The sequence below is a fragment of the Lissotriton vulgaris genome, chromosome 10 (assembly GCF_964263255.1).
Source record: "Lissotriton vulgaris chromosome 10, aLisVul1.2, whole genome shotgun sequence".
Classification (NCBI taxonomy): domain Eukaryota; kingdom Metazoa; phylum Chordata; class Amphibia; order Caudata; family Salamandridae; genus Lissotriton; species Lissotriton vulgaris.
In genome coordinates this window covers 887785974-887808314 of record NC_141698.1, presented here as the reverse complement: position 1 = coordinate 887808314, position 22341 = coordinate 887785974, and the positions used below count along the sequence as shown (strand labels likewise).

The 22341-nt window shown below is 44.2% G+C and overlaps 1 protein-coding gene across 3 annotated transcripts in view; it reads right to left on the bottom strand.

Moving 5' to 3' along the window:
- AKAP9 (A-kinase anchoring protein 9) overlaps positions 1-22341 on the bottom strand; it is a 1796561-nt gene that overhangs the window by 1156992 nt on the left and 617228 nt on the right. For all 3 annotated transcript variants that reach the window (XM_086941844.1, XM_086941845.1, XM_086941846.1), the window contains one exon: positions 10290-10369. In XM_086941844.1, the coding sequence (XP_086797970.1) occupies positions 10290-10369 (80 nt within the window). The remainder of the gene's footprint in view (positions 1-10289; positions 10370-22341) is intronic.

Here is a 22341-nt window from a genome sequence, read left to right as displayed (position 1 = left end):
CCTCCATGACAATGCGTCATGTGATCAAGACCTAGTGGGGGTCGAAACGAGTCATGGCGGACTGGCTGGTCGGAGGAATTTCACAATAAAAATTTGATTGGCATTAGAACTGTGGGTCGACTTTTTCGTTTCTTGCCTGGAATCAAGGCGGTGCATAGCAACGATTTGAATTCATATATATCTATACATTCAGCTACCCATCCAATTTTTTTTTTTTTTTTTTTTCTCTCTCTCTCTCTCTCTCTCTCTCTCTCTCTCTCTCTATATATATATATATATATACATATATATATATATATATATATACACATATATATATATATAGGACCCATATATATATATATATATATCTGTGTTTTTCAGTTAGCAGAAGTCTGTTTCTTTTTCTATGCTAGTTGAATGGTGTGTATTTCTTTCATGTGCCTCTGTGTGTTTGGTGTACGTGTGTGAACATGCAGACGATTGTATAATTTTGCTTGTCCTGTAATTCAGTAGACCTGTTTGCACATATGGGTTTTCTAGACTGTGCAGGTGCATGTAGTGCTCTTTATTTACGTAGGCCTCTTAATTGGTGGCTGTGGTGTGCACATGTGTTTGTGTGTATTGTCAGTGTTTCTGTGTGTTCATGTGTGTATCACCGTTTTGTGTTCCTTTTTGTATGCGTGTCTGCCGTTGTGTGGACTGGTGCATATGTTGGTGTTTACGCGTCTATGTCTGTGTCCCTCTTTGAATGTGTGTAACTATGCATCTGTGGGTGCCTGTGTGTATTGGTGCATCTGTGGGTGACAGTATGGATTGGTGCATATGTTGGTGTTCACGTGTGTATGTCTGTGCTTTCTGTTCCTCTCTCTATTACTGTTTGTCTGTGGGTGCCTGTGTAGACTGGTGCATTTGTTGGTGTTCACGTGTATTTCTGTGTGTGGTGAGTCTCTTTGTGTATATTTGTCTGTGAGTGCCTGTGTGGACTGGTGCGCATGCTGGTGTTCGCGCGTATGTTTTCTAGTAGTGGGCTGAAGCCAGCCCCTCTTCTCCATGGTTCGTTTTTTTATTGTATGCACTTCGTACGTGCCCCTGTTGTCTACTTCTTATGGCCCTCATTCAACTATACCTCTGTGCCTCTCTTTTACCCTTGTGGAGTCTCATTTAACTACAGCTTCGGGCCCATCTGCTCTACCTTTGCCAAAGCTTTCATTTCAGTACAAATTTGTTCACGGCAGCTCTACCCCCATAAAGCCTCCCACAGCAGTAAATTCCAAGCCTTACTGTTTTCCCCTCGTCATCATTTCTATTACTCTGCCATCTCGTGCCTCTTGGTTTAAATTGAATTAAGTCTACTTTAATATTTCAATCATTCCTTGCACTCTCTTATTAGTATGATTCAAAGTATACTACAGCTCTGTGCTTTCGAGTTACCCTGCAACTGCGCAGGCAACTCCAACATTGGGGGCAAGTGTGTGTGTGGCTCTGTGTGTGTATGTGGCTCTGTGTGTGTAGCTCTGAGTGTGTGTGTAGCTCTGAGTGTGTGTGTAGCTCTGAGTGTGTGTGGGTGGCTCAGAGTGTGTGTGGGTGGCTCAGAGTGTGTGTGTTTGGCTCGGAGTGTGTGTGTTTGGCTCTGTGTGTGTGTGCGGCTCTGTGTGTGTGTGTGTGTGCGGCTCTGTGTGTGTGTGCGGCTCTGTGTGTGTGTGTGCGGCTCTGTGTGTGTGTGTGCGGCTCTGTGTGTGTGTGTGCGGCTCTGTGTGTGTGTGTGCGGCTCTGTGTGTGTGTCTCCGAGTGTGCGTGTGTGGCTCTGAGTGTGTGTGGCTCGGACTGTGTGTGTGTAGCTATGTGTGTGTGGCTCGACGTGTGTGTGTATGTGCGGCTCTCAGTGTGTGTGCGGCTCTGAGTGTGGCTCTGAGTGTGTGTGGCTCTGAGTGCGTGTGTGTAGCTATGAGTGTGTGTGGCTCTGAGTACGTGTGTGTAGCTATGTGTGTGTGTGGCTCTGAGTGTGAGTGTGTGTGTGTGTGCCTCTGAGTTGTGTGTGTGGCTCTGAGTGTGTGTGGGGGGGCTCTGAGTGCGTGAGTGTGTGTGTGTGTGTGTGTGTGTGTGGCTCCGAGAACGTGTGTGTGGCTCTGAGTGTGTGTGTGTGGCTCGGAGTGTGTGTGTGTAGCTATGTGTGTGTGCGGCTCTGAGTGTGTGTGTGTGTGTGTGTGCCTCTGAGTGTGTGTGTGGCTCTGAGTGTGTGTGGGGGGGCTCTGAGTGTGTGAGTGTGTGTGGCTCTGAGTGTGTGTTGGGCCCAGTGTGTGTGTGTGTGTGTGTGTGTGTGTGTGTGTGTGTGTGTGTGTGTGTGTGTGTGTGTGTTGGGCCCTGTGTGTGTGTGTTGGGCTCTGTGTGTGTGTTGGGCTCTGTGTGTGTGTGTGTGTTGGGCTCTATGTGTGTTTGTTGGTCTCTGTGTGGGTGGGTGCGTGTAGCTCTGTGTGTGGGTGGGTGCGTGTGGCTCTGTGTGTGCGTGTGTGGGTGCAAATGCAATAGGTTTCGCATTTGCAAGAGATTACGCTATTGGCATTGTAAATGACAATGACATTTATTTATAGGTTTTAAAAACAAAAATAATGTAATGAGCAATGCCAATAGCTCTAACTTTAACAAAGACGGAACCATTGCATTGTAAATGCTTGTTTTATGTCTGCTCGCTTCCCCTTTCTTTCAAAGAGGGTCCCATCTCTTCATGGAACACTTCACTGATTAATCTATTGTGCAGGCATTGCCAAACAACCGTCCCTCTGAGCCATATTACTACTTCTTACCACCACTCACAGATGTGGTACTCGGCCTCTGTATGGAATACAGTCTTTTACACATTGGATGAACGTTCTTTTACATCCACGTAGCAACATTTGAAAAACAAAACAAACAACAGCAAAGCTGTCATTCTTAATTAAGTGTCAACCGAAGACACAGTAACAAACATTACCAAATGTTTGTCAACTTTGTCTTAAGTCAAGTTTTTCAATGCGACCGTAAATCCGTCAACTTTGGCTGAAGGGCATCAAATGATTGTTGCACGAGGGCAAATAATCATCTGTATGATGCAGACGAACCGCTTTTCGACTATTAAGGCAAGTACTGGCTCCTATGCGCATTTTTCATGTTGGAGCACATTCACGCTTTACCGTGTCTGTGGCGGTTTAATGCACCTGTTTTAGTAAGTGACGGATGTACTGAATGTGGCTTGTATATACCTAGCTGGCCGCCACCTACGATTGAATGCTCTAACATGCACACACACGCGCGTGCACACACACTGTAGAAAAAGGTAGGGCCGATGTTGACCGAGAACCTTTTTAAGTATTGCCCGGCGCTAACCGCCTCTCATACCACTCGAATCTATCAAACAAAGAGGCAGGCGCTGGAGACTGGAAGGCAGGAAACAGAAGTTTATTCCGACGGAGCAGAACACGTCAACTCAGACAACAGGGAATCTGCTTGAGGTGCTCTAAACGCATCTCTGAGGCCTCGCCTCTTATACACAGGTTTATGGCTTTATTGCCTGAAACACATCTTTGTCAACACTTTGATGTACGGAAGGACATCCTGGGAATCCCCGCTTCAAGCCCGTTCCCACACACATTTACAGTAGAAGTCCCCACTCCGGTCACAACAGGTGATGATTGTCGCTCCGCTGGGCATTCCGCCGATTCCCGGAATGCATGTGGTTGATCGGATCTCATGGGGTGGGGGCTTTGATCAGTTGTGGATCTTTTGATGGGGGAAGCTTCCTACTGTATGGGGGCAATAAACAGCATCCTCAGGGCCAGGTGGCGGCCTGGGAATGAGCAGGACAATCGGGCACAGAGGAAAGGGGGTTTATCAAAGGATACAGGATCATGAAAGGAAAGGAGGGAGGTGTTGAGCTGGGAACAGGATGAGGTTCCGAGGCAAGGTCGCGCTGAAGAGGGGTTTATGGCCCAAGCATTCGAGAGCGGGGGCTGTCAGCGTGCGGGGGATGCTTGCGAGGTTTGGAGAGAGAGAGAGACGCGCTGGCTATCGGCAGTGGGCAGAGAGGCCATGGCATTCAAAATGGCTGCCACTTACGCGCACGAATGAGCCTAAAAAGGGACAAGATGGCGCCGATAATGTTGATGTCGCAAACTAGATTTTAACACACACACGCGCGCACACACACACACACACACACTCTCTCAGGCCTTTACAAGAGGCACTCTTCTGTAAATGTCAGGACACAAGACATTTCTATATCATCAAATGCCGAAATTGAAATACAGGTTGCTCCTCACTCTTCATCAGGGCTGTGTATGGATAAAGTCTCCCCCTCAAAGAAGCTGGGGCAGTAGCATCTACCCACCCAATTGTGCTATTGGATAATAGAAACTGTGATGATCTTGCTATCTCAGCTATCTCGACTACATCTCCTACCTTCACCGGGGGCTATGAGACCCGGGAGATCTTAGAAAGCCTCGAGGTACCAGAAGGAATAAAGGTGGTAAATGGGGGGCTCCACTCATTAAATACCCCCACGATACTACTGGACGCTTTAGGCAGCCCTTTGCCTATCAACTCCAAGGCTACTGCCACAATTTCGAGGCTGGAGGGCCCAATAGACACAGGTACTGGCATAATAGAAGAAAATAGCGGTCCTGTGGCGCGCCCAATGGGCAACCCCTCACCGGAACAGGCCTTGGAATTGGCTGAGGAGCACCTCTCCTTTGAGGATTGCGAGGATGATACGGAGGAGGAATTGGATAAGTCTACGGATAAACCTTTGAGTAGGCTACCTTCACAGAGACGCAGAGGCAAAGCCAAGACAATCCACAAGAAGAGAGGGGGAATTTTATCTAACCTGGCTCACCCTGCAGGAGTAGCCCCCCTGACCACCAAAAAACTGGTTATTGACAAGAGTCCGTTAAGGAAGTGGATTGAGGCCAAGGGGTTAGTCAAGAGCATGGCTTTAAGGCTTTCAGGGGGTAGCCCTACAGATAATGAGTCGCTTCATGCCCCCGTAATAGGGCCTCTTATGATGCAAAACCCCAGGAACGTCCCCTCTGAGTTAACCGCAGGGGAAAAAGATCTCCCACTAAATGCCACAGGCTCTAATCTGTCGATATCTGCAAGTATAAATACTGACTTAAATAAACCTTCTGTTGAAATAACAAATTCAATAGAAGAGATCAGGCTGGGGCACACTGATCACTCCCAACTGGATACTATATTAAAATTTTTGATAAGTCAAAGGGTAGAATCGGAAGAGCACTATCAGCAACTGAAAAGTGACAATGTAAGACTGCAAACCTCCATAACTGATTTAACCTCTATACTAAAGGGCGTTACACAGGAGATAATAGAGCTTCAGCAACGTACAGTCGTGGCAGAAGAAGGAATCCAACGGATAGGTGCCACTGTGGGGCGCCACAATACAGAGCTAACTCAACTCCAGGGGAAAGTCGAGGACCTGGAAAATCGACAAAGGAGATCCAACCTTAAAATCTACGGAATCCCGGAAGGGCTAGAGGATCTGACCCAAGGGCTTTTTTGGTGAAACTTTTGCCTCGTGCCTTTCCGGATCTTTCCGACTGGGATTGGGACTCCCAAATACAAAGAGCACACCGACTCCCACTTGGCCTAAAACGTCAGAATAGTAAATTCCCACGCCCACTCTTAATACATTTTGGTAACTTTCTGCTCCGACAAGCTGTGTGGCAAAAAGCTAAACCTAATACCCCAATAACTATTGACAACCTTACCATCTTCACTCGTTCAGATCTTAGTAAAACTACGATGGACAAAAGATGAGAAATGCGAAAATTAATGGACCCAATCAATAAATTGGGAGGCCTAGCATATCTACAGGAACCCGCTCGACTTAAAGTGATTATGAACGGGCGCACAAACTTTTTCAGTGATGTACAGGAGGCACAGGCATTTCTAGCCAGCGTCAATAGGAGTAAAGACTGAAAGAAAGAGGGGGGGTTATTCTTACTCTACACACGCGATATAGAATCACTAGATAAATAGAAATGGGATTATGAAGGGGCACGGGGAACAGGGAGTCTAAGACCAAGGCGGGGCATTGAATCATTAAACACTTAATCACTTAATCTTTACTTTCTATTAAGTATAACTAGACAGTATTGGATTTATCATCTACCCAAAACATAACATCCCATCACGATGATAACACCAGGGTTGATGTAAATAGCACTAAGTAACACATTTATGCACTCAGTTTGTGTACACTTAGATGCATTAATCAACACTCAATAGTAATTAGTACAGGCAAAGAATTATGTTTTAAAAACATACATTTGCCTTTGCAAACATGTAACCGCGCCACAACCTACTCTCCCACACCCACATTATAATATGCACTGTCTCGTGCCACACCGCCCTGTCACTGCACACACTAAGGCATAAATAAAGATACGCATTAACGTCTGAGGCTGCTGCACACTTTATATCGCTTGCTTTAGGTAACCTCTTAAAAGCTGCCCATTTGCTAAGGGCAATATCCATTTCAGAATTAAATGCAAAGAGCTTTGGAGGCCAATGCAAAGTTTAATAATGTCCAGATTCGCATTTCAGCGAGCAATGGGCGTCAAACCTCCCGCTCCAGGCCGTGTGTTTATCATTAGCAAAATTGAATCTTGCTGAAATCCATTTAATTAAACCCACAACCGGATGTAAACCTTTGTACCAGGGACCTCGATGAGACTGTGGCTGTAAAACCTTCGCCATGTAAAGACAAGTACACATTTTTAGGTTGTACTGGCTGGGATGGAGGAACACTGCACACGTTGTCCCACATGTTCAATTGTGAGGACTCATGTCAGGTATTAGGCTTTTTTTCAACAATGGTGCATGGACTTTCCACAAACAATGACATCGCAGAACACAACCAGATTTGAAAGTGAAGAGTCTTTGCGGTCTAGCTACCTCAACATTATTGCACACACAAACATAATCCAAGCAAAGAAACACACAAGCACATAAACCAAATATAGACACGCAAATACTCACAATCACAGAAAATCACGCAAACACATACCTCGGAGAGACACACACACACACACACACTCTCTCTTTAGTTTGCTCTACTGTATTAAGTGGCTGGCATTAATGGTTGTCATACAGAGGCGTATAAGCAATTTATATGCCTCTTTCCATTATAGCAGACCAAAATGTTGAAGCCCAGAAGTAGCTCTTAATGGGAGCATAGAAATAACGTTGCGTTTTTAGGTCGAGCCTGGGCCGCGCATGCAGTAGTGGAGTATGGACTTGAAGCTCCACCCATATTTGAAAATGATTTGTGTCATTGTCCTTCGTAAACGCTGACTTACTATTCATTATTAGACTTGTTAGTCCCTACTTGGTACCGCCTTGTCTGCATTTGTTACCTCCCATGATGACTGAACCTTTTACATGTCTTTTTACACGGTCTACTTTATCCTGGCTCTGAGCCTTATTTTATTTAATGATTTGCCCCAATACCACCCACTACCTCGCAGCACGCCGCCCGCTTTTATGTTATTTACTATTGGCGGTCTGCTTTAAATATAGCGGCCGCTATTTTAAAATGTATTTAGTTTAGCAGCTCGGTCTGCTTTAAGTATAGCGGCCACGCTTATTTATTTATTTTGTTTACTAGGGCCCATATGTCGCTTTCACATTCATAGAGGCCGTGCCCCCCTCTTTTATTTATAAACACAAACCGCATCTTAAGAAAGGTGAGCGGCTGACATTAATGTGAAAACGCGGCATGTGCCTTTTTACCAAACAAAAATCTGTTTGTCAACTTGACAAACAGATGCTTTATTTTGTCAAAGCCCCCATGTCGCTGTTTCACTTTAATGTCAGACTCGCCTGTTTAATTAGACGTGGCTTGTCTAAAGAAAGGACCACAGCCTTCATGAATGTGAAAGCGCCGCATGGGCGCTAGTAATTTGTAATGTAGTAGGTCTCACATTTGCGAGAATTTAAGCTATTGCATTGCCAATAGCTCAAACTCTCATAAATGCGAGACCAATTGCATTGCAAATGCTTGTTAAGTGGTGCAGTCAGTCAAGAGCATCCAGGAGACTATTATCAGTGTAGAAGTGTTGTGATAGTATTTTTTTCAGGCCAATGATTAAATGTACTGCTCTAGGTAAGATAACATTGAAGAAGGGGTGGTGGATGGGCAGTGTACAGTCTGAGAGACCGTGAAGCAGGGCCTTTACCACCATCCAGGTTCACGGGTATAATAGCTTGAACAACAGTTCCAAAGTCACTTTCTGGGAGGAAAGGTTTCACTTTCTGTAGTAGAGAGAGCTGCTGCCCTGCTCTTCTAGTTTTCTTGGCGATGTATTCCTTGAGAGTGAGATCGGTGTCGGGTGAGTCTGGGTGACATGGGTGAAGCCCTTCCAGGGACTGACCAAAAAATAAACCCTTCCTCACCCTACCAACAAAAACCCAACTCAGACTCGTTCAGGCTAGGGGTACCTCCTGGGGTTACAGGAGTCAGTCTGGTAAAGGGAATAGCCAGAATAAAGGGCAAGCTCACATCAGAATCCTCATTAATATACACATGCCGCTACGAGATTTCCTGTATCCCCTTTGGGTATGATGTGTAAGCCACCACAACCCCTACTCCTCAACCCTACTATCTTTCTGCTGGAGGTCAGCCAAGAGGCCAACTGTTCCCAAAGGCTCTTATGTACTAAAAGGAGCCCATCTTCAGTAATTGGGAAATCTAATTACAGTCAATGGAAGAAGTGGGAGCCTGGCAAAACCAGGCTGGGGACTGATGAGGTATAGGCCTAAATGAATGTTTATCCCAAAAAAACGTTGGAACATTTTTAGCAAAAAAAATATTTTCACCAATGAATTAAACTTTCGAGAAATGTGAAAATGCTGAACAGATGAATTTTTGAGCTATATGCGAAGCCAAATAATCACAGTATGGCTTTGAATTTGAAAGCAGGCCGCCTTTACAGCAAGTAAAGGCAACTCCACCCTATGCAATAAAATAACACATTTAAATCATAACTGCAAAAAAATTAACTCCATATTTTATCCGGTTTAGCTTTGTGGACTTAACAGTATTATTAATATGTGACGTAACCAATGATCGCATTAGACTTTTAAGCATGTCGGAAAGGCTAACTAGGACATGTAAGAACATCAGTATCCGGCCTAATGCAGTTCAGAAAAGCAGTGGCACCCCTAAAGTCATGCTTTAATAGTGGCTCATTTGGGTGGTGTCAGTCTACATTGCGACCCACATGTGGCATTTTACCTATGTCAATTGTGCAGGTTTCACATGTTTACTGCGGCTTTAGCTAAACACAAAACTAAACCAACTGAGATTAGCCCATTTATCATGTTTAGAGGTTAGATAACATTTACTGTTTCTCAGCCTTCAATGACCAGAATGAATAAGGGATGGCAGATCTAGACACAATAAAGCAATGCAAATACAGGGGGAATACGTACAAAAATGTCAAAGCTGACACAATTCTTTTCGCGAACGACTAAGCTTATTGGACAGTTACACTACGATTTTTGTTCTGAGTCAAAAAAACAAAATGGGGATAAGATTACACTGTCACTTCACATACCCAGAAACAAGAGATACGCACAATTTTTTTTTAGTACCACCTCATACAAATCTCTATCCGTCTCGAATTGTATTGGTTGAAAAAGGCACACAAGTTTGGTCTTAATGTGCGAACACATGCAAAAATAGGCATTACAAAATGCACACAACCTATTTGTGCAGTCAGTCTTCTCTCTCTGTGCCTTCTATATCTGTGTCCTGTTTCTTCTTCCCCTGTGCTGTATATCATAGCAGTAATTGAACAGTCTCTCACAGTTAAAGTCTACATAGAAACAATGATTTTAATAGCTAAAAACAAGAGTATTCAAAGTGCCAGGCAATGGGTCGTTTTAATACACGAGAATACAGCAACAAGATTTATGAAAATGTACTTCATTTGTAAGTAACTATTCTGGCATGTGTAACGGCTTCCATAAAGAAGACGCATTCAATTTATTGTCACTGGTACCTCAGAAACCCCACTCAATGCCCAAAGATAAGACATGGCAAGACTAGAAATAAAGGGAGGGACAAGTAGTGACAAGACAGCAATAAATAACTACAAACTGAATGCAAAGTGGCGTTACTATGGTACAAAAGAGCAGCGAAAGCGGAGGCTATGAAGTCAACGTAAATAGTATTCAAATTATCGCTTTATACTTGAAAGGTTGTTCAATAACAATGTACAAACAAAAATCATTTCCAATGCCTCCTTATTTACCTGAGTGAGCACTGCACATTCTTCTGTAAGAGCTTTGGTTAGTCTTTTCATCAGCATTTCAGAAAACCGGGGTTCGTCATCTGGCAAAACAAAAAAAGCGGTACGTATATAAATGAGCAAAGTTTTTCCGTTGTTCGATAAATTCTGGTGGAGCAAATTATAATGATCCTAGATCAAGAAACCACGCCCTTAATACATTAATTTTAGAACTCCTCTAAAATGCTTAATTGTTCATTTTAGAAAATGTAAAACAATTGTTCATGCTTGTGTACCTTGCTTTACTTTATGCACGAGTGGGTGGCTGACATATTCAGCTGTCCAGATTCTCACACATCTCATATATTTACAGGCATCAACTGTTTTTCCATACGGTTTTCCCCACGTACTGTACAGGCACGTCGTAGTGACGCACAGGGTTGGATTCATTAGACTTTCTAATTTGCATGTTTCATCTCTACATTTAACCGTATCTCCTATTTAATATTTTCCCTATCAATTTCATAGCCTCACTCATTTGAAGAGTTTTTTTTTAACAAATTTTATTGAGTTTTACATAAATGAACAGGTAGATTATATGAAATAATCCATGCCAAAGTACACATTATGCAATTAGCGAAAACGGCACTGCATGTAGTAGGATAGGAGCATAGTAGCTTGAGATATTATGAGGTCCTATACAGGCGTGCATTGAAGGGGCAAGGGAGTGACATTGACGCTTTTCTTGAGGGCCTACAATTACCGCAACTGAACCAAGAACAGGCGGATGACTTGAGTAGGGACAATGAACTAGGAGAGATCAAGGGGGCTATCAAAAGGATGGCCCGCAACAAAACGCCGGGGTTGGATGGGTTGCCCATAGAATTCTATAGCAAATACTCAGACCTGCTGGCGCCGCGTCTCCAAACGATATATAACGAGGCCAGAACTGCTGGCTGCTTGCCCCAGTCCATGCGCGAGGCGCTTAAGATTCCCTTACTTAAGCCTGGAAGCGAGAGTAGCAGCCCAACTTCTTATAGGCCGCTTTCCATGCTGACCATGGACTACAATATCTTAAGTGCTATACTGGCAACCAGACTTTTACAGCACATGCCAGATTTGGTTCACAAGGACCAGTCCGGATTTATTCCAGCGCGCAACACACCCATTAATATTAGGAGGCTTACACGACTGTTGGAGGACACATATTCAGAAGCCCAGATGCCCCTAGTCCTGTCGATAGACATTGAGATGGCGTTCAATAGTTTAGCGTGGGAGTACTTATATAAAGTCGTGGAACGCTTTGGTCTGGGGGAGGGCTACGTTAGATGGACGTGAGTCTTATACACCGCAGCGGTGGCAATAGTACGGGTGTGATCCCTTGTTTCGAACCAATACCCGGTGGAGCATGGAACTAGGCAGGGATGCTCCCTATCCCCCCTGTTATTCGCCCTAGCGATTAAACCCCTCGCGGCTGATGTTAGGACGGGGAAGCATTTTAAAGGTATAAACAGTAGGGCGGGCCAACAGTTCATCGCTTTATACGCAGATAACCTATTGTTATTCCTAGAGAACGAGGCGGTGGCGCTGAAGGGAGCGGAGAGACTGCTCGCGCGGTTTGGAGAGCTTTCGGGCTTGAAAGTAAATTGGGCTAAGACCTGCTTGTTTCCTCTGCGACGTGATATAGCACGGCCCGTCCACCGACCCGTACTTAATTGGGAGCCCACCTGCCTGAAATACCTAGGAGTATAGGTGCACCACACGGCGGCAGATATGCTGGAGGGCAACGTGGGCCGATGCATGAGGGCACTGAAGGGAAGCATGGCCTTTTGGGCCACACTCCCGCTCTCGGTTACCGGCCGCATTTCCTTATTAAAAATGATTGCCCTACCGCGACTTCTTTATTATTTTCGCACCCTTCCTATCTGGGTACCTGGCTCCTTTTTTCGACGACTGAAGTCACAACTGAACTCGTTCCTCTGGGGCTCGGGAAGATGTAGAGTAGCATTAACAACGCTCACCTGCCCGAAAGACGATGGGAGGTCTAGCGGTACCGGACTTCGAACTTTACTATCTTGCAGCTCAATTGCAGATCTTCACACAAAAAGTGGCGAGAGTATTCCGAGGTCCGAAACAGGAGAGGGACGGGGGCACTCCGCGGCATGTCCTGGCCTACATAACCTTACAACAAAAGATCGCCCTTCGAGATCTGACACTCGAAGAACAAACATTCAGGCTCTGTTGGAACCGATCCCAACGCTGTCCGGGGACAAGACACCCATATGCTCCAGAATTACCCCTTGGGATGGTGACTGCGCTCCCCCACGGGGGAGACTGGTTGCAGTTGCAGGTCTGGGAGGACGCGGGGATGCAGGTGATTGGCGACCTCTATGCGGATGGGGCGCTCAAGGATCTGCAGGAATGGTTTGTCAGTACACCATGATGGAAGCCGGCGCTTACAAAGCTGTAACGTGCCTGTATTCCAGAATGCTCCGGGAGAACTTGCCGCCTTTAACTGCGTTAAAAGCCAAATGGGAGTTAGACCTAAATAGGGAGATCCCCGAGACGACTTGGGCCCAGATAGTATGGCGGGCACGGAAAAGCACGCAAAACGCGCGTTTCCAACAAATTCACTTTTACGTTCTTCATAGAGCCTATATGACTGCCGGTAAAATCAAGAAATACTTCGGGGTGGCCGAAGCGGCGTGCCCACGATGCACTTCAGAGGGAGCGGAGTTGGACCATATGCTATAGTCCTGTCCTGACCACCAGGAGTACTGGCGTACGATTGATGATATCCTAAATGAGGTAACAGACGGAACACTACTATTCGACATGGTGGTCTGTATTTTGCACTGGTTCCCACACACGCCCAAAAACAAGACCACAAGCAAATTCATAGACATGGGCCTGCTCCTGGTCAAGAGGGAAATCACAAGACTATGGAAGGCGAAAGTGGGCCCCACATACAGGCGATGGCTCAATGAGTTCCTGAAATGGGCTGCTTGTGAGAGCAGACTTCGATACCAAACTGCTCGTCGGAAACCAGACGTTAGGGCACTAGACACGGCGGCAGCGTGGGAAGCATTGGTTCAATCCCTGAGAGATAGTACACTACAGGAGGACGAGGAGGCCCCGGACCAGGTCGAAGACAATTCCCAAGGCGCACCAGGTACATCACACACCTAGATATTCATTGACTCCTGATAGTACCCATAGATTAGAGCTTAACGAGATCTCCTGCATGGGTGTTGGAGTTCTGGGGGGGTGGGAGTGGGGGAGAGAAGGGAGTTGGGGACAGTTCATAAAAATTAGGAGGATAGAAATAAGAAGAAACTAAAAAGCAGACAAGCACATTCCTAAGCGAAAGGGCTACAAGTGAGGCCATATTCAATCTTCTAACACTTTCCTGTTTATCGCCGCCCGACCTCTGGGATGTGGGCCTAAAGGCTGTGTAAAGAATTGTACAGAGAATAATGTGTGGAAGCGCAGAGATATAATGTTTATATAGAAATATTCTTTGTCCTGCAATAAAAACTACTTAAAAAAAAATAGGAGCATAGTAGCTTGGCTGCATGTAGAATTCAAATCCCCCACCCATAACCTAATAATCTTGTACAAATCAACAAACATTTGGTGCGTTTGTCGTTAGTACCCTGCATCCTAAAACAGTTCTATCCTTCTAAAGCCTCCCCCACCCATCCCTCCCGCCAGGCGTGTCATAGACAATCAGTATTTTGATTTACGGACTGGAGCTACTGCAGTTTAGCTTCGCAAATGTAACTAAAGTAGTGCTTTGGGATCCAACCCTGAATGAGGGCAGGGACGCTTTGTGCTCAGTGTCTGGTTCCGCCATTTCATATAGTGCACAGGGGTATACTATCTAATTTGCCTCACCAGGAGTTTCAACCATGGGTTCCTCGTCGCTATCATTGTCCAGGATCTTCAGCAGCACCACCAATGTTTCCTAAGCCCTCGCTGCCTCTAATGCCCTCTCCCTTCCTGTTCATTTTGCAAACTGCAGGCAAACTATTCCTTCACACTCCGCCCATTTGATTCATTCCGTCTTCCATCTTTTAACATTTGGGCCCCTCTTTGCCTTCCAATGCATATTGATATCCCGTTTAGCTAATAACAGACCCATATCTAGGAATTTGCTTGTAATCTTATTTTTGGCCGTGTGGGGGAACCAATGTAAGAGGCAGGGTCCCATAGCCGGCTCCAGTTGCCTGTCGGTGATCTCCGCCAAACTCACTCATTTGACGATGTGCCGGAACAAACACATAATCACATTTGAAGTAACAGGCTCTTTTAGAATACACATTTATTATGGATGTGCATACACATAGGGAGCTATTGCCCCTTACTTTTAGTACAACACGGTTCTTTGAACTCTGCACCTACTGCTAAAGAACAAAACTAAAACATTACGCCAAAAACAGCTCCTAAGGACGAACAAGTTCTGAATACCTCTACTGCTTCACCTACTTAGTTTCACCTACCCCAAACCTTCTCAACGACTCATGCAGGTCCAGGAAAATGTATTTTATGTTTATCATTACATAATTGATCTTTCCCCCCCCCCCCCCCCCCCCCAAAGTTTAGTGCTTCATTTGAAAATGGCGGAGTACGATTTGCTCTTTGTAGACGGCCCTTTCTCCTGTGCCTTTGGTAGGGACGTGTAATAAGCAGGGCTGGTGGCATGAGTTAGTTGTGGATCATGCATTCACCACATAACTGGAGAATTTCAGGTCTTATTCAGTATGTGTTCATTGAACCATAACTGACCTTTATGTTTTTTAAGGGAATTTCAAGTTTTTCTTTTTATTAACAATGTACTGCACCTGTCACCATACCCGTTCTGTGCTGCACAAGGCATCTGTCTGCGGACAACAGGGGGTTGGCTGCAGGGCATGATTTTCGGGAAGTCTTTGCAGCAGCAGCTCATGCATCCTACAAAAGCCTTCCTCCAACCATAGCCTTGATAGTTTTACCTTGTTTTTTCAAATGTTTAGGAAAGTTGTGCCTACTTCGGAATACAAAATGTTGACAGGGTAATCACAATTTTTAGTAAAATCACAATCATACCATGCTAAATTAGCTATTTTGTCGCCTCAATGTTCATGAATCGGAGTGTACCCAGCACTTCACTGGGGTTGAGCACCTTTCATGATGCTTCCGCTCTGCTGTGGATTTTTTTCCACAACACTAAAATTGGAACTTTGACCAAAACTGCCATTTTCAAGATAACAGGGAAGAAAACTTTTACCCTTGCCATTTCAGGACTCTATTTCCGTGTCCTGTGATTCTTAGAAAAAAACATACAAGGGAGCAGTGTAGGGTACCCTGACCCTTGTGTTGGGGGACAGGGCCAAAATAAAAAGAAAACCGCAATACTCCCGTTGGGCTGAGCGAGGCCTCCCCGTGAGGTCCAGCTGGAGTCATGTGAGAACCAGCACAGCCCTCCAGTGTGGTCCTTCGGTAGTACTCCGGAACCATGCAAGGTTTAAAAATAGAAGTTTGTATTGTCCTAGAGTACTTCGCAGTACAACAAAAAAAAGTTTGAAAATGTGGGTTGGGAGTCTGTGGAGGTGGAGGGTTGGCCGACAATCGAGTTTTGACCGCGAGCAGATGTTTGGGAGCAGGGCAAAAATGCCACAAATTCAATGAAAAAAACAAAGGTTAAAGTCACATAATACTGAGGTAATGTAGCAAGATTTTAGCTTGCTATTTAAAAACACTGTAGCAAGTCTCTGAAAAAAAATCAAAGGTTAAAGCGATGTTATAGTTAAGCGTAGTGATAATATAAAAACTAACTTTCTCCAGTTAAAGTTTACTGAGTAACTATAACTTGCACCCCACCATATAACCTCACATATTACATATATCACATCACTCATGACTTGTTAAATGACTTCATTGATGAAATCTCAAATTACATAATTGAGGATATCACTGGTCTCATCATTAATGACATAATCCTACACATGACAGTTTGCTCTAAGCTTTTCAGACTGAAAGATTTTCAGCTGGGCTATGTTATATTATGGGGTTTTGTAAAGCGCGCTAATACTAATAGGACATCTTGGCACTAGTGTCCCGGAATCCAAGGCACAATAATACGGTCAGAGATCACGATGACCACGAAAATGATCAAAACCTCTGAAGAGGAATTAGGCTGCGGATTTAAAAAGCCAAGTTTTTAAATCTTTCCTGAATTTCAGAAGATTGGACTGAAATCGTGGAAGTTTAAGTAATAAAATTCACCAATTTTCAGCAGAGTAGGAAAAACTTCTGCCACCTCAGTGGTGTTTTTTCTGTCTGGGGACCTGTACTTTGTTTGCGGTACTGGACCGTACAGTACAGGAGGGGAAATACCATTTAAATATTTCCTGCAAAAACTGGCCGGCTTGATGTAATCTCTTGTGGACCCAACAAAGCGCTTTGAACTGGATGCGTGCCTGCATGGGAAGCCAGTGAAGTTCCCTAATAAGAGTTAGAAACTGAGCAGAACTTGGGAAGATTTAGCAGGATTCTGGCTGCTTCGTTTTGAAGAGTCTGAAGTTTGTTGAGGAGACGTGCTTGAGAGCCAGCAGAAATCAATTTTTGATCACTGTTTTCTCTGCTCAAATGGCAGAAATGGTAGGTTTTTTAAAAATAATTTTTAACATGAAAAAACAGGAAGAGGTAATCTGATTTGAATGTTCAATGAAATTCATATGTTGTCAAAAATTACACCCACATTTCTTGCCTTCTCTACTGGAGGCGGTAGACAACCAAGATTCCATGGCCACCGGGTGGTATTTCAGAACGTGTTGTTGTTCATGTAGACCTAATGTTCCATACCAATCTGTAGTACATATGGGTGTATCCTTCCGCAACTAGCAGTTATGCATTTAAAATCACTCACAATAACTAGATATACTCCGTGTTTTCACTGATATGGTGTTGTGTGATAAATATAATGGCTCTACAGACACTGACATTAGCAACTTATCAAACCTTGACTACCATTCCAAAGCACAGCCCAATTATTATTTACCTTAATGGCCTTAATGGTCTGTGTGGTTAAATACCTAATCTGACTTAGAATTTCAAGTCTACTGCTTCACTTCAATACATTAGCGAATTATAAGTCATGCACTACAAGGGCCTATAGACACCCTTTCAGTAGTATGTAAAAATATATATTACAACACATTACTGATATAAGCAGAACAGTGTACACCATTGTAGGAATGCTTACAAACATACTGCGATTTGAACCATCTGAGTCAGCCACGTTATAGATTCTACATTATTTCACATTTCAGAATTTTTGGTTAATTTTGGGAAATAAATATCTCCACTTTATAAATTTCCAGTTTCATTAGAAACATATTGATAGCACTACAGGACAACTCTTCACTTCAGCATGTACTCAAATGTCCACAGGAGATTAATGTATTTTGAAGAAGCTTTAGTTGTTCTCACATTTTAGTAATAGGTCTTTGAATTAAGGAACAACCTATTTGAAACATACGAATACAACTCACACTAGTTGCACTCAGTCTCGATCTTCATTTAATAAAACATGGCTTGAGCTTAAAACCTCACTGGCAGCTGATGTGTGCACCATATAACTTTTACCATACTGATAGAGCCTTGTCTCTAGTACTATGCTGTTACTATTTGAGAAGTAGCTTTAACGATGTAATCAGCGATGGTTTCAATTATGTAATTTATCATGTCACGAGTGATGTAATATGTGTGGTTATAAACAGAGCATGGCAGGGGCACAAGTTATAGTTAGCTTAGTAAACTATAACTGGTGAATTTCATTGTTTTTAAAACATTTGTTTTGATATTACAACACTTAACTATAACTTCACACTCATGCATTTATATATACACACACTTTTTTTTAAATGTCTTTTTGTTCACTGTTTGCCAGGGGGTTCACAGTGGTGAATTAATTTGCAAGATGTAGCTTCCCTCAGGCAATAAAACATTAAAGCATTTCTCTCTGTGCTGGTAAAAACGCTTTCACAGTGACAGTGCACCTGACAAGCTCACCATTGCAGGTACATTCTTAATGCAAACATTTACCAATGAATCCCAACAGAATCTGAAAATAAAATTCCAAAAGCAGAAACCTGACAGCAAAAGTTTACACTGCCCCACATTGCACTTTATTTCCTTTCTTTGTGTATGCATTGTTAAACCTAGTCTAAAGTAAAGCACGTTTTAGAATCCATGCTTTAATTTACTTACAATGTACTTTGCATTATAAATTTGATTTATAATAATACAAACTGCTGCATAAGGCATATTTTAAATAGTAAAACATAATATGCTAAAAAATATACATTTATCAAAACACTGGCACAAATCTGCAGTGTCGTGCACACGCCAAATACTAAACGGATGACTCAAACACTCTAAATCTTTGTAAAGAGAGCTAAAATGAATAATGTAATGTAAAAAAATAAATAACTAGTAACATGGAAGTATGGTTCTACATTAGGGGTTCAAAAACATTTTGTAAATTTCACCAACAACCCTGATGGCAACATAGGCCCATACGAAGCAGTAACATATATGTACACTTTCCCTGTAAGCATTAGTTTGCATTGGATTCACATGTGCTGCATACTCCTACGATCTAGTGTTGGGTTCAGATGTTTTTAACCCCTTCGGTGCTCATGACGGAGCGGTTCCGTCATGAGCACCGGTTGGGATGTGCTTATGACGGAACCGTTCCGTCATGACCACGCCCGTTCTTAAGAACGTTCAGCACAGCGCGAAAATTTGCGCCGCGCTGAACGGGTTAAGTAGTTTTTGTTTTTTTAGGGTATTTTTTCTTCGAAAGGAAGTTTTTTGTGTCACAAAATGCACTGTGGCTCCTCCCTTTGTTCCAAAGCGCATGGGCACCGACTGCATGTTCTGAATGTTGTTCGCACAGCAAGTTAGAGTAGTACAGAGTGATGATCAAAGAACATAGGGAGGAGATGTGCATTGGTAAAGGAGGTTAATTAGTAACGGATGAGATCTGTGATCAGAGCTATAAGGTTCATGGAAGTGGGTGTGTGCATGCGAGTCTACAGCAGTACACGCTAAGAACAGATGCTTACACGGTAAGTAACATTTTCCATTCGGAGTACGTGTTGCTGCAGCTAACCATGCTCTGCACAGTCTGTAGAACAATACCCCCTATAAGTAATTGTTAGCGTATCTATGATGCATATGTCTGAAAGAGAGACCAGAGGACTGTTTAGCTAACTATTGCCTGTTGTCTGGGTAGAATATTCGGTGGCAGGTTAGCCCAGCACCATGTGACTCTGGGCAATAGCTTGCGTAATCTTCCCGACGGCCCCCAGCGCCGTGACACCTCCGTCGGAGGTAGCTGTGCACTTTACAAATGCTGGCATTTACATTTTAAACAAATAGTCCGCTTTACGAAAGGGCTTGAACCTGTCAATATAACACATGGGAGCCCATGTGACATCTTAAAGTGTGGAGGGATTTTTCTGTTACTGGGTTTGGCTGAGGGATAAAGAGTGAGAGCTCTATGGTTTGATTGAGGTGAAAAGTAGAAGCCACTTTGGAAAGGAACTTCACGTTAGTTCTGAGAGAGTTTATGACTACAAAAAAAAACTACCTTCCAGGAAAGGTACGGTAAAGGACAAGAAGGCTCAAAAGTTGGTCCCATGAGTCTAGTGAGAACTATATTAAGGTTCAAAACCGGAGCAGGGGAAACTCTAAAGGAAAATGTTCCCCTTGAGGCCCTCCATATAGACTAACTACTTGTACGCGAAAAAAGGAGAAATATTCCCGGTTTTGCCTGTAAAATGCTATGGCTGATAAATAGAGCGATGTGGAATTGCAGGCGAGACTTTTGCAGGTGAAGCAAGCAGCAGAAAATGTCCTGGACAATAGGTTTCAGGGGATCCAGGTGTTTAGAGATGCAATAATGGGCAATCTCTATTACTTTGTTGCACAGCAGGCTAATGCAGTAGACCTGTGGGATTTCAGTGAGATGTCCATGAATTCTTTTAGGAGAAGTAGGTAGCCAAAATCTAGCAGTTCAGGCGCCAGAACACTAAATTGAGCTGCTTGAGGTTTGGATGTCTGATTTGGCCTAACTCCTGGTGTGATGTCCAGCCCATTGGAGAAAGTATTGTAGGGAGTGAATGACATTTCGAGGAGTGTAGAGTACTAGGGCTATCTCGCCCAGGTAGGGGCTACAAGGCTGAGAGTCTGAAAGGAGCAGGAGAGGTGTAAATGCTTAAGAAAAGATCCCTAACCGGTTCATCAATAGTGCATTGCCCATGCACTGTGTGAGTGGGTAGATGGAAGGGAAATTTGAGCATTTTGCTTTGTTGGGTGGTGAACACGTATATGTGTGGTGTGCCCCAAAGTTGAAAATAGTGGTGTAAGACTGGCGGATGGAGTTCCCACTCCTGGACTTGTCAATGAGACCTGCTGATCAGGTCTGCCAGGTTGTTGTTCACACCAGGGCACCTGGGATGTATTCTGCCATGAGATAAATGCAGTGGCAGACTACTCAATATCACATCTTCTGCGTCAGTAATGCCAGTGGAAAAAGTGTGTAACACTGTGTTTCTGTAGGTAGTACAATACAGTTGTGTTGTCTGTTTTGATTAGTGCTACCTTGCACTGGATAAGGGGTAGGAGTGGAAGGTGTATAACAAGGGGCTCTAGGTAATTCATTTGGTGCCCCTGGTGATGAGGGGTTCACACTGCTTGTATTGTCATTTGGTCGAGATGTGCCTCCCAGCCTGCTTGAGAGGCATCCAAAGTGATGGTGACTTGCAGAATGGGCCTAGGAAGGGACTGCCCTGCAGCAGGTTGTTGCTGTTTCACCATTGCAGAGAGATATGGCCTCCAGGACTTACCATCACTAGATCTTTCTATTGACCATTCGCTTGTGACTACTCAGCTGAGCAGCAATGTTGAGGTGCAAATGTGGAGACAGGCTTGGGGTACTATGGTGATACAGGAAACCATCATGACCAGCAAGCGCATACATTGGCTGAAAAAGAGAGAAGAGCTGCTGGAAGGTTAGCACCCTGTGGGCTTGATGTTAAGCATTGCTCATAGAAAGAGATGGGTTTGAAGGGTTTGCAGGTGGGATTTGGTTACATTTATTGTGAAATAAATTAAGGCAGTGTAGGAGTGAAATGGTAGCTTTGGTTTCCAATAAGCAAATTGCTTGCTTGAAGGGGTAAACGTGAATATCCCTGAGGTCCAAGATGGGCCTTAGGGAGTCATCCTTCTTGGAGATGAGGAAGTAGAGTAGACCCATTGCTCCACTGGAGTGGGTGCACTGGCTATATGGACCCTTTTTGGAGGAGCGCTTGGCTTGTACCTCTTCCTCTGGTCTTCTCTAAAGGTGTGGGTGCGGAATGGGATGTTGGGAGTGGGTGTGAGAACTTGTAGGCAGTAGCAGTGGCCAACACCGCTAACATCCACTCGTCTAATTTTATTTCTTGCCAGAGGGAGGCAATCCTGCTATCTTTCCCCAAAGTTGTGTGATCTGAAAGAGAGGGCAGTGCCTTTAGAGCCTGTCCTGTATAATTGCATGCGAAAGGAGCCCCAAGGTGATTGAGATTGAAGAGCACCCAAGGCTTTAGCAGTGTCGGTGGGTGTCTGTCTGGATTTTCTCTAACATCAGATCAACCTGTAGGCCAAATATGTTCTCCTTCAAAGGGCAGGTTAAGCAAATGTTGCTGGACCTCCAGCTTGAAGCCTGAAATGCAGTGAGGTATGGCATCTGAAGACAACACTGGTGTTGACTGCCCTAGATGCACTGTTGGCCACTTTGAGGACAAAGCCGATGGTGGCATTGAATATTACTTTCCCTCCTTACCCATTTCCTCCATCCTCTTTTGTATTTCTCCAGGAGATGCTTTACTAACTCTTCAATCTCATCCCACCGAGCCCTTTCTTAGCAGGAAAGGAGGCCAATGGAGCTGGCTATCCTCCAGTGGGTAGTGGCCCCTACTGCTAACCTTTTACCAGCAGTGTCCAGCCTCTCGCTCAACTTATCGAAAGAGGGACCATCGCACTTGGC